General features: G+C 40.8%; 1 protein-coding gene across 5 annotated transcripts in view; it reads left to right on the forward strand.

Moving 5' to 3' along the window:
• Nucleotides 1–14,145, forward strand: part of LOC148027703 (uncharacterized) — a 151,840-nt gene that overhangs the window by 14,191 nt on the left and 123,504 nt on the right. For 4 of the 5 annotated variants that reach the window (XM_087689405.1, XM_087689406.1, XM_087689407.1 and 1 more), the window contains 2 exons: nucleotides 196–325; nucleotides 410–504. In XM_087689405.1, the coding sequence (XP_087545531.1) occupies nucleotides 196–325; nucleotides 410–504 (225 nt within the window). The remainder of the gene's footprint in view (nucleotides 1–195; nucleotides 326–409; nucleotides 505–14,145) is intronic. The other variant, XM_087689408.1, reaches the window with a different exon arrangement.

Genomic DNA, 14,145 nt, shown 5'->3' on the forward strand with positions numbered 1-14,145 from the left:
TTGCTGCTAGTTATGCAGCGCTTCCATTGCCCTCACCTATGGCTTGTACATGGCCCAATGGATACCGAAGTACTGTTTTTCAGCCAGTTTAAATGTTATGTTCACCATTATGACTCCGGATTATGTTTGGGTTCTGCTTACTGTTGTTGATTGCATCTGGCCAGGTCTTTCATTAATTCTTGCTTGCTTTTGAAGAAAAACAGTGAGAATGCAAAAGCAGCGTTGCTAGATTCAATGTATATCTACCTCAAAAGTCCGGAGTACGTCAAATACACAACCAATTTGGTCTCAGTAAGCCGTCGCATTCTTCTTACAGGACCACCAGGTAGGTTGATAAAATGTGTTGGATATGTCTCAAAGTATAGCAGAGTTGTTTAGCCCTCCTGAAATTGTGCTATTTTGATTATAGGTTCTGAAATTTATCAGGAAAACTTAGTCAAGGCATTGGCAAGGGAACTACAGGTCAAAGTGTTGGTACTGGACATCACAGACATGCTCCTTGATGTATGCCTATGCCCTAACATGTAGTGATCTTGATGATATTGCGATGAACTAGACATGATAGAGCTGTATCTTGGCAATTTGTAGACAAGCTTTGCTCAAATTAAACAGCAGTTCTCAAATATAATTTGAAGTACTCTTCCTAATGTGTCTGAAACATGAGTACTTGTTTTCAGTTGCATGGGGATAGGCACAGGTAATTGTATGCATGCATGTAAGAAAAGAAAAACGAGAGCAAAATGGTTAATACACAAAGACAGACACATGGAATGCTGTTGAGAATGGAGCTTATTGCCCATGTTGCCTTCATAACCACCAGAGAAGGTGGCTTCTAGAGATTTGAAATGTTCTGTTGCTCTTTGTCAATTGTGGGGGAGACTGATGGCAGTTATACATGAGAGAAGAGTGTAACATGCTTTATAAATATTTCTAGAGAGATTTAGGTGGGAAAGGCCCTCAACCATTAGTAGGTGGGATAACTCATAAAGAGAGTCATACTTCAGATGCCTCAAGCGATAATGCCAAAGGTGCTGATTGTTTGTATGCTTTTGCGTGGTGGACAAAGTTTGGAAGCATTGCAATGCTCAGCCCTTAGTTGCTATTGGCTCGGAAAGAAATTGAGATGTAGTTCAGGCCCCTAGGTTGTGCCTCACTATGAGCAATTACTAAACTAGTTGGAGAGTCCAGGACCTCCACTTGGTCAGTGTAAAGAAGACTGCTTGCCCCAATTGGCAAGCTATTGAGGAGATTAGAAGTTCACCCCACGTTGGGGGAGATGATAGACATCATCCAATGTAGCTAGATCCAAACTCTGGTTAGTAGCAAAACTAATGTGACCTTGAGTCAAAATTTTGACGGAGGAGTTATTTTCAACCTCCATCGTCCACAATTCAAACATGAATAAAAGTGCTTGGCTATGAAGAGTGGGCCTTTACTGTCACCTCGTTAGGAGATAACTTATAGATACGAATGAGACTTGAATCCTCGTATGTCTGTAAAGAGACTTGATGAGCCTCACTAGACTAGCTAGACAAGGCCTTTGGCGTTGAGAACAAAGTTGATTGTGATGGTTGACCCATGGCAGTGTGGATGTGACCATGCCACTACCCCATATTTTGGTTACCACTACTCTACTGTCCTTGCTAGGAGTTATTGGATTGACAGTTGAGCCTTTGATTTTGGCTATGTGTCTCGTGCCTTTGATTGACACTTGTTGTCAAAATGACATGTCTTTCGACAATGTTCACAATACCTATTCTTTTTAGGTACATTTTGCCACGTGGGTTTAAGAGATGACTAGGAGATTCCTTGTGACTCACTAGTTTTCTTTTGATTTTGATTTCAAGTTTGGTGTTGGTTTTGCTTTCCCTTCCCTTGCTGCCCCTTATGAGAAGTGGTAGTCAAGGCCCCCTCTAAAGATATAGGATTATGAAACTGATTGAATTACGAGCGTAATATAGTAGTTGACACTCAAATTCATAGAAGGTGGGCATGGTAGGCTGTGAGATCACATGTTACGCAAAATGAAAGTATTTTCACGGCTGATCGAATAGTCGAGCGTAACATAATAGCTGATACTCAAACTCATAGAAGGTGGGCATGGTAGGTTGTGAGATCACATGCTGTGCAAAATGAGAGTTTTTCCGTAGCAGCTTGCTTTCACTTCTTCTTTCTCTTTCTTTCTCTTCCTTCTTCTCTGTATTTCTTTCTCTCTTTTCCTCTGAAACCAGTCTTCCTCTTCGGATAGGGTGGTAAATCCCTGATTACAACTTAATTACAGTAGTAAACAAGAAATGTAAATCTGAAAATACAAATTTTACCTATTGATCTTGGACAATGCACACCCGATTGGCCCCAAAATTGGTGCCCCTTTCGGTATTTCTTTAGCTTTATTGAAGAAAAAGTTGACTTACAATGGGATTCTCCCAATCACTTTCGATATTTCAACTCCCCTTGCTGTCTAAAGTGACCAATAAGTCTTTAATCTATTTTGCCCCTTGATTTTGGCACCCAATTGGCCTTTACTCACTTCATAGACGATGGAAATGCCCCAAATTCAATGGGGCTGGCTAGTCCTCCACTTGAATTCAGCTGAAATTCACCTTCAGCCTTATTGAATCCAAGTCTTGGAGCTTCCAATTTTTGGTATGTTTCTTGAGGTTGTTGCTAAAACCTAATTTCTACTGTAAATTAGGATTTTATAACGTGTTTACTTGTTCACTCATAGGACATGTCTTAGCAGCCCATCTGGAAGAGAGTCCAGAAAGCGCCGCCCGGCACTCCCATGGAATGTCACGGGGTTTGCGATCTAGGTCTTCCCGAGTCTGCCACGTAGCGAAAGCATTCCGGCCGTTTCCACTTAGGACCAACCTGAATCAGGGTTTTCCTAATGGTCAAGTTCCTAGAGAGTAACTAGCACTGAACCCCAGGTGAACTACTTTACGTAGAAACGTCAGGGTCGAAGCGTATTCATGCTGCACTTGGTTCAAGGAGAATGGGAAATGAGAGGGATGCAAAGCTCGACCTCTCTGTCCGTAAGGCATAGTCCCATTTCGTTTCCCTAAAACAACATAAATCGGGACTCTAGTACTCTAGATTCTAAGTCATCGTTCCTTGTTGTCAATTTCCTTCAAGAAAAGTTGTCGGCCAACCAGGACGACCCTTCCGTAGGACGGATCCATGGTCACATCCACCGCACTTTCCTCGGGGTTGCTTTATTTGTCTAATTACCTATCACATTTAGTTTGACATGCAAAAATAACTTTCTTAATTAGCCAATTATTCACCGGTTCGTTCACGTAATCTTAGCACTGATATAGAAAAACAATGGCAAACAAGTTCCTTTTAACTAATTGATCTTTTATCAGTCTTTGGAATACATCATAATAAATCCAGCCCGAAGGCTATTCCATAATCCGCCCGAAGGCTAATCCATAATTCACCCGAAGGCAATCTAGCAATCCTCAGGGATTACTAATCTAAGTTTTCGCCCGTAGACTAGTATGCGGGCCTCGAGATCCAATCACGAGTCACGTCGGTCTCTTGTGCTGGACCTGGAGGCAAGGGATTTACGGCTAGAGCCTCCCTGGCACGTAAGCGTCCTCCTGCTCCAAGTAGCACCCACGGAGAGACCTCTTGCGGCGGGCTCGGTCCACGTACCCGACGCGGCTAACAACCCCCTTGGATAGGGTCAGGTAGACAGTCGGGGGTAACTGATGCTGTCTCTCCCTCCAGGCCTTCAACCTGAAGCATTAATTATTTTTCCATCTTTAGTTCTTTGAGCCAAGCAATATAAACAGTGCTCCTAACTTATACAAACACAATCAGTCCCTTGGTCGTTTGTTTGGTCAACTGCTAAGGTGTGAATCCTCTTCTCCGAATGCATCCAGCATTCGATCCGGGATCAATTGCGACTTGGCAAGATTCCAAGGGTTTCATTGCTTGTTTACCCTTTTATCCTTGGGTTAGGGTTTATACCCTATTAACCCAAATTAACAAATACCTTAGGTTTCTTAAATTAAGACAGTAAATCCTGGGCAACCTCGTCGCCCCAACTTGATTGGTCAATTGCTTGCTAGGCAATACATAACTTCCCTAACTTGGCAAACCGGTCCAAAGAAGGGTGATGTAGCAGAATGTTTGCTCATCCTCTTGCAAATTAGACTTGCACTAGAACCTGCCAACCTTGTTCCAAGGAGTGGCAAATCTATCTTGTGATTTAAGCACAAAGCCATGCGACGTTGCAACTTGTTGCATAGGAGTCGCATCTGACTTGCGAGATCATTTCTCCCATCAAACGACGTTCCTTGGTCAAGAAATATGTTTGGTCAAGATGTAGGGTTTGGGAGTTCTCTTGACCCAACCCAACCCTAACTATACTCGGCTGACAACGTTTGGCCCTAGGGTTTCTAAACTTAATCGGAAGTCTAGTATTAGGCCAATTTACCCTAGGGTAAAAACCCTAGATCGTTAATGTATGGGCATCTAGCTAACCCTAATATTCCGTGAATGTGGTAAGATCTTGGGATTGAAAGCCTTGGCTTGGCATTTCAAGTGCGATACTAGGCATAATTTCTTTAACGTAGCTAAACCCTACCTAGCACTTTGAGGTGTTCGTCGTACCAACTAGTTATGCTTTTACGAATCCCTTGAGGGTTATGCCATTACAAGTGGTCTACCTAAAATGATCTAATTGTCTTGCGATAAGAGTGATCTTTGCTTAGAAGAGATGCAAATAAATAAATTCAAGATACAACATGCCATGCAAGTATGCGAATCATAGACTTTTACTTCTATGCAACTATAAGGTTTGCAATGACCATTTCTTTTCCTGGCCTAATCTATAATGATAGACAATTCACGGCTAACTCATATAAAAACCTACGTTGAGTTTCAACAAGAATTATCTCTATAACCCTTTGTTCGATGCATTGAATTCATGATTTAATATGAAATGCATCTTTCTCTAAAACAACTTCGATAAAGAAGTTCATGCATGACGAATGTCATAAGACTATTGTTGACTTAATCCATTCAGCGGCTCTTAGCCCGACTTAATAATGCAAGCATCCTCGCATGAAACAGGTGAGTTCATGGTTTCCTTTTCATGCAATGCAATTCTTTGGACAATATTCTAACGGATATTAACGATTATTTCCTACGAATCATATCTAGGAAATCATTGCCTAAATGCATTATGCGCTTGTTCTTTCTTGCGAGGAAGACAAGGATGCATTTAAACAAATTTTTATCCTTTTAACCTATGCAATATGCGTTTAGGATTGTCACTTTGAAAATACAAGCAAAGAGCAACATGCAACTAAAACTCGTAAGATGAATGAGTAATTTTGTAAACGCCCCGAACAACGTAGTATGCTTAACAATTATGATATTTGCTTGTTTTCAAGATTTAATATAAAAGAGAATGAACATTAAAGTTGAAAATGAAAATTACTCACAAAATTACAGCCATGAAAATGTAAAAGTAATGGAGACAAGATTGAGGGTTGAAGATGGGCAACCCCCCTCGAAGGAATGTATTTTTGCTCAACCCAAGTCCCTTAGGGAAGAGCTCAGTTACAATGAACCTGAGAGTGAGGAGAAGTAATTCTCACTCTCACAAGATCATGCAAAGATGTACAAACACACATGCATTATCTATTATGCAATGATAAGAACTGATTTCTTTACAGTATGAGAGAAGAAAGAGGGGAAATCAGTCTTTCTTCATCGTTGATCAGTAGTACATGGATAGGGCTTGCTTTTTGTTGCTAAAATGGAAGAAAGAGCTCGAGAAGGAGGTGCTGTAATGAATTTACAGACTTGCTGTCTTGTAAAACAACAGTGATAGAAGAGGGAATATGGAGGAATTTGATAATGGAGAAGTGGGGGATGATGATGGGGATGGATGGGGCCAGTTTCTGGCTATCTGTGGGTGTTGTACATGAGTTTACAGCAAAGAAAAATGATGCTGAATGAAGAAAAACGAGCTCTTATTTATAGGAGAGGGAAGAGCTACTATAAAAGGGGAAAGTGGAATAGGACAAGACAAGTGTCTAGCTACATGTCATGAGATGTGACAAGTGGTGGGACACTTGGAAACTTGTGTGACAAGTGTCTTGACACTTGTTTCTTCTCTATGGCCTTCCTTTTTGGGCTGAATACTGTCAAGAATAGAAACAACCAAATTTAGTAAGCACAGTCAGAGTACAGAATTTACTATTTTTAGAATGACATCCCTATTTTTTAGGACTAGCATTTTTAGGCTAATTCGAGGCTCCTAAAATTTAGGGACCTCCTAAAATTTAGGAACCCCCCAATATGGGTGTCATATGAAAGCTTTTTCCGTGTACATCGAAAAAACGGTATCAGAATCTTCGTGTGACTTTCCTATGCAAAGAAATGTGTATTTCAAGATTTTAGCCCACACATGCACATTGTACAAGCATTTCATGATCAGGCCATCTTGTTGATTGTAATTGTCTGTTCTGGCGGATCTAGCCCACACTTCAAGGCATCAATCCTTTCTGTGTGTGAATCTAACCCTGATATGCATGAGTTCTGGTCACAGGCGCCCAATCGGGCCATATAGGTGGAAGTGTGAACTATCTTTTCTCTAACCCACCGTGTGGGTCCACCATAACCTGTGACCACTCATCAGTGGCCAGCTCCAATGCACTTTTCTTTATATATAAATAGTGCAAAGGAAACCAATTTAATAAATCATTATATAGACAAATTAATGAAAAATGATACAAATTCTGTTTCTATAGAGTTGTAACAGCCCTCTGGCTTTTATTCAGCTATCCTCAGCTTTAAAGCTTCTTAATATGGCTGAAGAATGTCTGGGTAATCCTTCATGAATTTTTCATCTACCCACTGTGCATCTGTTGTGGGTAGATTCTTGAATTTTAGTAAGAATTTTTGTGTCACAAGGCCACTTCTTGTGGTTCGATCCTTGTGAAATCAAATTTGTTCAGGTTGCAAGAGTTGCTTTGTTTCTTCAACTTCTAGGGGATCTTCAATAATGGGTTCCTTTGGTTGTGGTCCTATGTAAGGTTTTAGCAAACTTACATGAAAAACATTGTGTATTTTCCAATGAGCAGGAAGCTCAAGTCAATAAGAAACTTCATTTATTTTCTCAATCGCTTTGAAGGGTCCAAAGTATCTACTGGAGAGCTTTGGAAAAGATGAATTTTGACCAAAACCTTGTTTGAGCCTGCTTTTATCAAACTTTAGCAAGACATATTGACCTTTTTCAAAAGCCAAAGGTCTTCTTCGTTTATCTGCTTGCTTCTTTTGTCGCTCTTGGGCAACTTTGATAGTGGCTCGAACTTGATCCATTGCTGTTTTTAAATCTGAAGCAAACTCATCAACAACAAAAATCTTATCTTTAGTGCAAATAATTGGAGGAGGAATCACTTTACCTTGTACTATTTTATTTGGAGCTTTCCCTGTGGATGAGTGCACTGTATTGTTGTAAGCAAATTCCAATAATGGAAGATATTTCTCCCATTGTGACTTATGTTCACTAACATAAGCTTTTAACATATTGAAAAGAGTGAGATTCATCACCTTTGTTTGGCCGTCAATTTGAGGATGAAAAGCTGAGGAGAACTTTAAAGTGGTTCCCAAATTCTCAAATAAAGCACACCAAAAGTTACTTGTGAATCTGGAGTCTCTATCTCAAATGATCTTAGAAGACATATCATGTAATTTGAAGATATATTGAATGAAAAGTTTTGCAGCTTGTGCGGATTTCAATGTTTTATGACATAGAATAAAATGTGATTGCTTGCTGAATCGATCAATTATGACCCAAATCATATCATGACCTTGAGGTGTTCTTGGAATACCTGAGATGAAATCCATTGTGATAGATTCCCATGGATCTTTGGGCACTGGAAGAGGTTGCAACAATCCTGGAGTCTTCTGCCTATCATACTTGGATTTTTGGCATACTAGACAAGCCTCAATGAAGTTATGTGCATCTCTTCGTAATGTTGGCTAATAAAAGTAGCGCTCAATTGCACTTAGAGTGGCTGCCCTCTCTCTATGCCCTGTATAAGGAGGTTCATGACTTTCTTTAAGCACCTTTTGTCGAACAGGAAGAGTGACACAAAGGCAATTGTTCATGAGAAGGTAACCGTCTTTGATGGAATAATCTGGATGGGAACCTCCTTGCTGTAAATTTGACCAAATTGCTTTTCTCCACATCATTTAGACGGCGGCTTTCAAAGGCTACGGCATGGCCTTCTTGATTTAGCACTGCACCAATACAATCACCGCAAGCATCTGCTTTCACCACAAATGGTTTTACCAAATCTGGAATGATGAGAACAGGTCCAGAAGTAAGAGCTGTTTTCAGCCTTGTGAAGGCTGCCTTCTCTTTTTTCTTCTATTTGAAAGGGATCTTCTTCTTTGTAAGGTCATGAAGTGGAGAAGCCATATGTGCAAAATGCTTGATGAAGCGGCGGTAATAAGAGCATAAGCCAAGAAACGATTGCACCTCATGTACATCATGAAGATGAGGCCATTCTTGGATTATCTTGATCTTTTTAGGATCCATCTGAATCCCTTCAGAAGAGATGACATGCCCAAGGTAATTTATTTTATGCATGAAAAATTCACTCTTTTTACCATTTACCAAGAGTTGATTTTGTTGAAGTAATTGTATAACAATCTCCAAGTACTGATGATGCTTCTCTTCATTCTTGCTAAAGACAAGAATATCATCAAAGAAAGTACCGACATATTGTCGATGCTCTCTAAAGATGCGCTTGATCATTCGATTAAAGGTGGCTGGTGCATTGGTTAATCCGAAAGGAATCACCAAGAATTCATAAAGACCATATGAAGTGCGGAAAGCAGTTTTGTGTACATCTTGTGGTATTACCCTAATTTGATGATAACCACTCTTTAGACCAATGTGGCTGAAAACCTTTGAGCCTTCTAGACGATCCAAAATGTCGTCAATTCTTGGAATAGGAAACCGATTCTTCACAGTGATTTTGTTGAGGGCTCGATAATCAATGCACATCCTGAATGTGCCATCTTTCTTTTGAACAAGAAGAACCGGTGAACAAAATGGTGAGCTACTTGGCCTAATTAGCCCATGGTTGAGTAGGTCTTCGACTTGCTTTCTGATTTCTTTTTGTTGAGGAGGGCTCACACGGTATGGTGCTATATTAGGAGGAGAACTGCCCAGAATAATATCAATATGATGGTCTTCTGGCCTTTCTGGAGGAAGCTGATAAGGAAGATCTTCCGAAAAACAATCTTTATACTTTTCCAAGAGCTGAAGTCGCTCTTGGTTTTCAGCATTCATATTATCTTTTACATCAGTGACATAAAGCAAACAACATTGAACACAATCCTTAATTGCTATGGAGACTTGCATATGGCTTACCATAGGTACGGTGTCTCCAGAAACTCCAGCTTGGATCTCGTACTTCTTGCCTTTGTTGGTGAGTTCTACCTTCTTTTTCTAAGAGAAGATGGTTGAATCTACTCTATGATTCTAGGGCATGCCAAGAATCATATCGCAACCATCAAGGTCTCCGATACAGAAGGTATCTTCGTCATTGTAGCCTTGAATTTGAAACTTGAGCTTGCCAATGTAGGGTGTCATAGTCTTCACTGTGTCACCTTCATCGGCATTTAAAGCTTGGCGAACTTCTGCTGGTGTGTCTATCTCTTCATTTTTTAATCCAAGCTCTTTAGCTAATTGCAAGGAAATGACATTTTCATTCGCCCCAAGATCTATCAAGAATAGTGCTTGCTTACCTTGCAACTGTTCCCAAGCTTTTAATAATTTGCGCATCTCTGGAGTGTGAGTTGTGTTTGCAACTACATCATTGATAGCATTGATTTTCACTGGCGACTTAGGCTTTTGTCAGAAACCTTGCTTTGTCCTTTGTTTGGACATTGCTTCGCTATGTGGCCTGTTTGTCCACATTTAAAGCACTTCCCTTCTTTCATGAAGCGCTGCTTTTCTTCTTTGGAAAGTTGCTTTGCTTTGGGTATAGATTGAAGCGAAATTTAGGAGCATTAGGAGGTGCATAGGGCTTCATCTTCTTTTGATTTGATGGCTGCTTTTGCCGCTGTTTTTGTCCTTCATTTGGGGTTGAATACTCCTCATCATCAGCTACTCTCTTCTTATCATTCTTTTGGAATGATTTGTTGCCATTGTGCTCCATTTTCCATGTCTCAGCATGGTCAATGAGTCCCCTGAGACTAGAACAATGATAATGATTAAGAGCAGTACGAAGTTTAAAATGCAAACCTCCTTGAAACTTCCTGAGAAGCTCCGAACTGTTGATCTTCTTGAAATGTTGGACCTTCAAAAGTAGCTTCCAAAATCTCTTGGTATAGTCATCAAGTGACTCATTTTTCCTTTGCCAAAGCCGATTCCATTCCATTTTTACATCTCTTTTGAAATAAACAGGAAAAAATTGGCTTTGTATCATGCGAACAAAGAACTGCCATGATTTTGGGGCAGCATGATCATATTCCAACCCCGTCCACCAAGTATGGGCTAAGTCGGTCAAATGTAAAGCTGCAAACTTAATCTTTTCTTTTTCTTTATACTTGTCACAACCATACAAAATTTGAAATTGATGAATAAACTTCAGAAGAAGATCAGGATTTCGGGAACCATCATACATACTGAACTTGATCTTCTTTTCAAGTTGAGATAGTGACTTAGTTTTCTTTTTCTTCTTATGCCTTCGTCCATGCCTGGATCGTGAGGTTAAAGATGATGAAGTGCTTGATGGGGATGAAGATGGAGATGAGGGTGAAGAATGTCGATGCCTTTGACGATGATGAGGTCTTCCATGAGAAGGGTATAACTCTTCGTCACTAGAAGAGGGTCCATCAGAGTAGGTGCCAGATGACTTTGAAGAAGAGGATGAGCTTTGATGCGATCTCTTTCTTTGTCTTGAAGTAGAATGTGACTGCCTCTTAAAAGTAGTTGGACTTCTTGATCGGCTCCTTTCATTGGTATGGCTTTGTCTCCTTGAAGCAGATGGGCTTCTTTTCTTGAATTCTTTGGGATTCTCAACTTTTTCTAGTTTGAGAAGTTGCTCACGAATTTGCTGATTCTTCTCTCTAAGACTTTGAATGGCTTGAAGGATAGCACTCGATGGATCCATTGAGACTCTAAGAAAAATATGCTCAAGCACTCAATGCAAGGGCTGAAAACAAACAAACTTATAATTGTAAGCGCTACCAGTGTTGGGGTGAGGACCGAGCCAAAGCTCTGATACCACTGTAAACGCCCTGAACAACGTAGTATGCTTAACAATTATAATATTTGCTTGTTTTCGAGATTTAATATAAAAGAGAACGAACACTTAAAGCTGAAAATGAAAATTACTCACAAAATTACAGCCATGAAAATGTAAAAGTAATGGAGACAAGATTGAGGGTTGAAGATGGGCAACCCCCCTCGAAGGAATGTATTTTTGCTCAACCCAAGTCCCTTAGGGAAGAGCTCAGTTACAATGAACCTGAGAGTGAGGAGAAGTAATTCTCACTCTCACAAGATCATGCAAAGATGTACAAACACACATGCATTATCTATTATGCAATGATAAGAACTGATTTCTTTACAGTATGAGAGAAGAAAGAGGGGAAATCAGCCTTTCTTCATCGTTGATCAGTAGTACATGGATAGGGCTTGCTTTTTGTTGCTAAAATGGAAGAAAGAGCTCGAGAAGGAGGTGCTGTAATGAATTTACAGACTTGCTGTCCTGTAAAACAACAGTGATAGAAGAGGGAATATGGAGGAATTTGATAATGGAGAAGTGGGGGATGATGATGGGGATGGATGGGGCCAGTTTCTGGCTATCTGTGGGTGTTGTACATGAGTTTACAGCAAAGAAAAATGATGCTGAATGAAGAAAAACGAGCTCTTATTTATAGGAGAGGGAAGAGCTACTACAAAAGGGGAAAGTGGAATAGGACAAGACAAGTGTCTAGCTACATGTCATGAGATGTGACAAGTGGTGGGACACTTGGAAACTTGTGTGACAAGTGTCTTGACACTTGTTTCTTCTCTATGGCCTTCCTTTTTGGGCTGAATACTGTCAAGAATAGAAACAACCAAATTTAGTAAGCACAGTCAGAGTACAAAATTTACTATTTTTAGAATGACATCCCTATTTTTTAGGACTAGCATTTTTAGGCTAATTCGAGGCTCTTAAAATTTAGGGACCTCCTAAAATTTGAGGACCTTCCAATATGGGTGTCATATGAAAGCTTTTTCCGTGTACATCGCAAAAACGGCATCAGAATCTTCATGTGACTTTTCTATGCAAAGAAATGTGCATTTCAAGCTTTCAGCCCACACATGCACATTGTACAAGCATTTCATGATCATGCCATCTTGTTGATTGTAACTGTCTGTTCTGGCAGATCTAGCCCACACTTCAAGGCATCATTCCTTTCTGTGTGCAAGTCTAACCCTGATATGCGTGAGTTCTGGTCACAGGCGCCCAATTGGGACATATAGGTGGAAGTGTGAACTATCTTTTCTCTAACCCACCGTGTGGGTCCACCATAACCTGTGACCGCTCATCAGTGGCCTGCTCCAATGCACTTTTCTTTATATATAATTAGTGCAAAGGAAACAAATTTAATAAATCATTATACAGACAAATTAATGAAAAAGGATACAAATTGTGTTTCTATAGAGTTGTAACAAATTTACATTCATAACTTCCCTATGAAAATTAGACGTGTCCAATGCATTTCTTTTATGCGGAATTAAACTTCTAAGAACTTGGGTATGCGGACTCGTAGCGATGTCCACGTGTAAACTTGGGTTGGGGGCTCCCGCATGAGTACCTTGCGTCTTTTGTTTGGGGGACCATCGATGACGTAGATTCTTGACTCCGCAAACTTGTTCTTGCCTTTTTGTGATCTCCGATCTTGCTCCAGCCTTTGGCAAATCAGTCTCAAAATCTGCCTACTCCCTCCGTTGCGCAGAAATTATCTCTACAATGGGTGGTTGTAAAAATCTGGGGAAGGCCATGTGCACAAGGCTTATGGAAGCCTAACTTTAGAAGCTTCTAAGGAAGCTTCTATACTTCTGTCTCAGAAACGTGACGTGGAGTGGGTGGAAATGATTGGGGAGGAGGGATGAAGGCGACGATTGAGAGAGATGAAGTTGATGATGGTGATGGTGAGGAGGTGGCAACGGCCAGCATGGCGGTAGTAGCGGGCGACCTGGCGATGGTGTTTATGGCTGGCGGCAGCTCATGCAGTAAGGCATACGATTCCTCTTCCCTCTCCCAAGCTTCAAGGGGAGGGGGGTTCATATAGTTGGAGGGGGGGGGGGGGGGGAGATAGCCATACACGTGGCTTGTGTGCATGCCTCCTCCCTCATGGTTCCCCACACCACTTAGCTTCTCTCCCTCTCACACTGCTCTTCCCTGCCATATATCGGCTGAGGGGAGGGGGTAAATAAAAAAAAAAGAGCCTTAATTTTAACCATTATACCTTTTTCCCTCTAGAAGAGGTGTTTTCATGTGGCTTGCGGGTTTTGAGCCTTGGCCTCCTACGCTTGATGCGGTGAGGTGTTTATTGAAGCATGCGGGGTAAGCACTTAAACACTAACATTATTCGGTTGCGGGAGATGAGTTAGCACTGCTTTTGCACGAGGCGTATTATTTCGTGTGGAAATATTACAGATTTACAGTAGAGAAATTTGCAATTTTTCAGCCTCCAACGTCTAAATGCTGAGATCTTCGGAGCAAGGCTGTGAAATGGTTGGGAGATGAGAGCGAAAGATGTAGAGAGAGAAAATTTAGAGTTTTGTTGCGAAGAATGATTGAAAATCAGTTAAGTACAGCTGTTGCCCTGCCACAACAGCATGTAGATGCAAAGAACTGAAGAAAATCAGTAATCTACTGCTGTTGCTTTGCCTCAACAGCCTGTAGATGCTGTCTCCTGCTGTTGATTGGTCTTCTTTTGCCACTGGCTGCCTCAGAAGATCCTCCGAGGGTTGCAAATCAGACCAACAGCCTCCCCTTTCTCTCTCTTGCAGGCTGAATTTATAGAAATGCCTCTCTAGCGTCTAAAGATGTTTTTCAGTCTTGCATCGGCATTTTTCACAAGTAGCAGCCTTCCCAAATGGTT

This window comes from Lygodium microphyllum, chromosome 12, assembly GCF_053477565.2.
Source record: "Lygodium microphyllum isolate KBCC chromosome 12, Lygodium_microphyllum_v1.1.10, whole genome shotgun sequence".
NCBI lineage: Eukaryota > Viridiplantae > Streptophyta > Polypodiopsida > Schizaeales > Lygodiaceae > Lygodium > Lygodium microphyllum.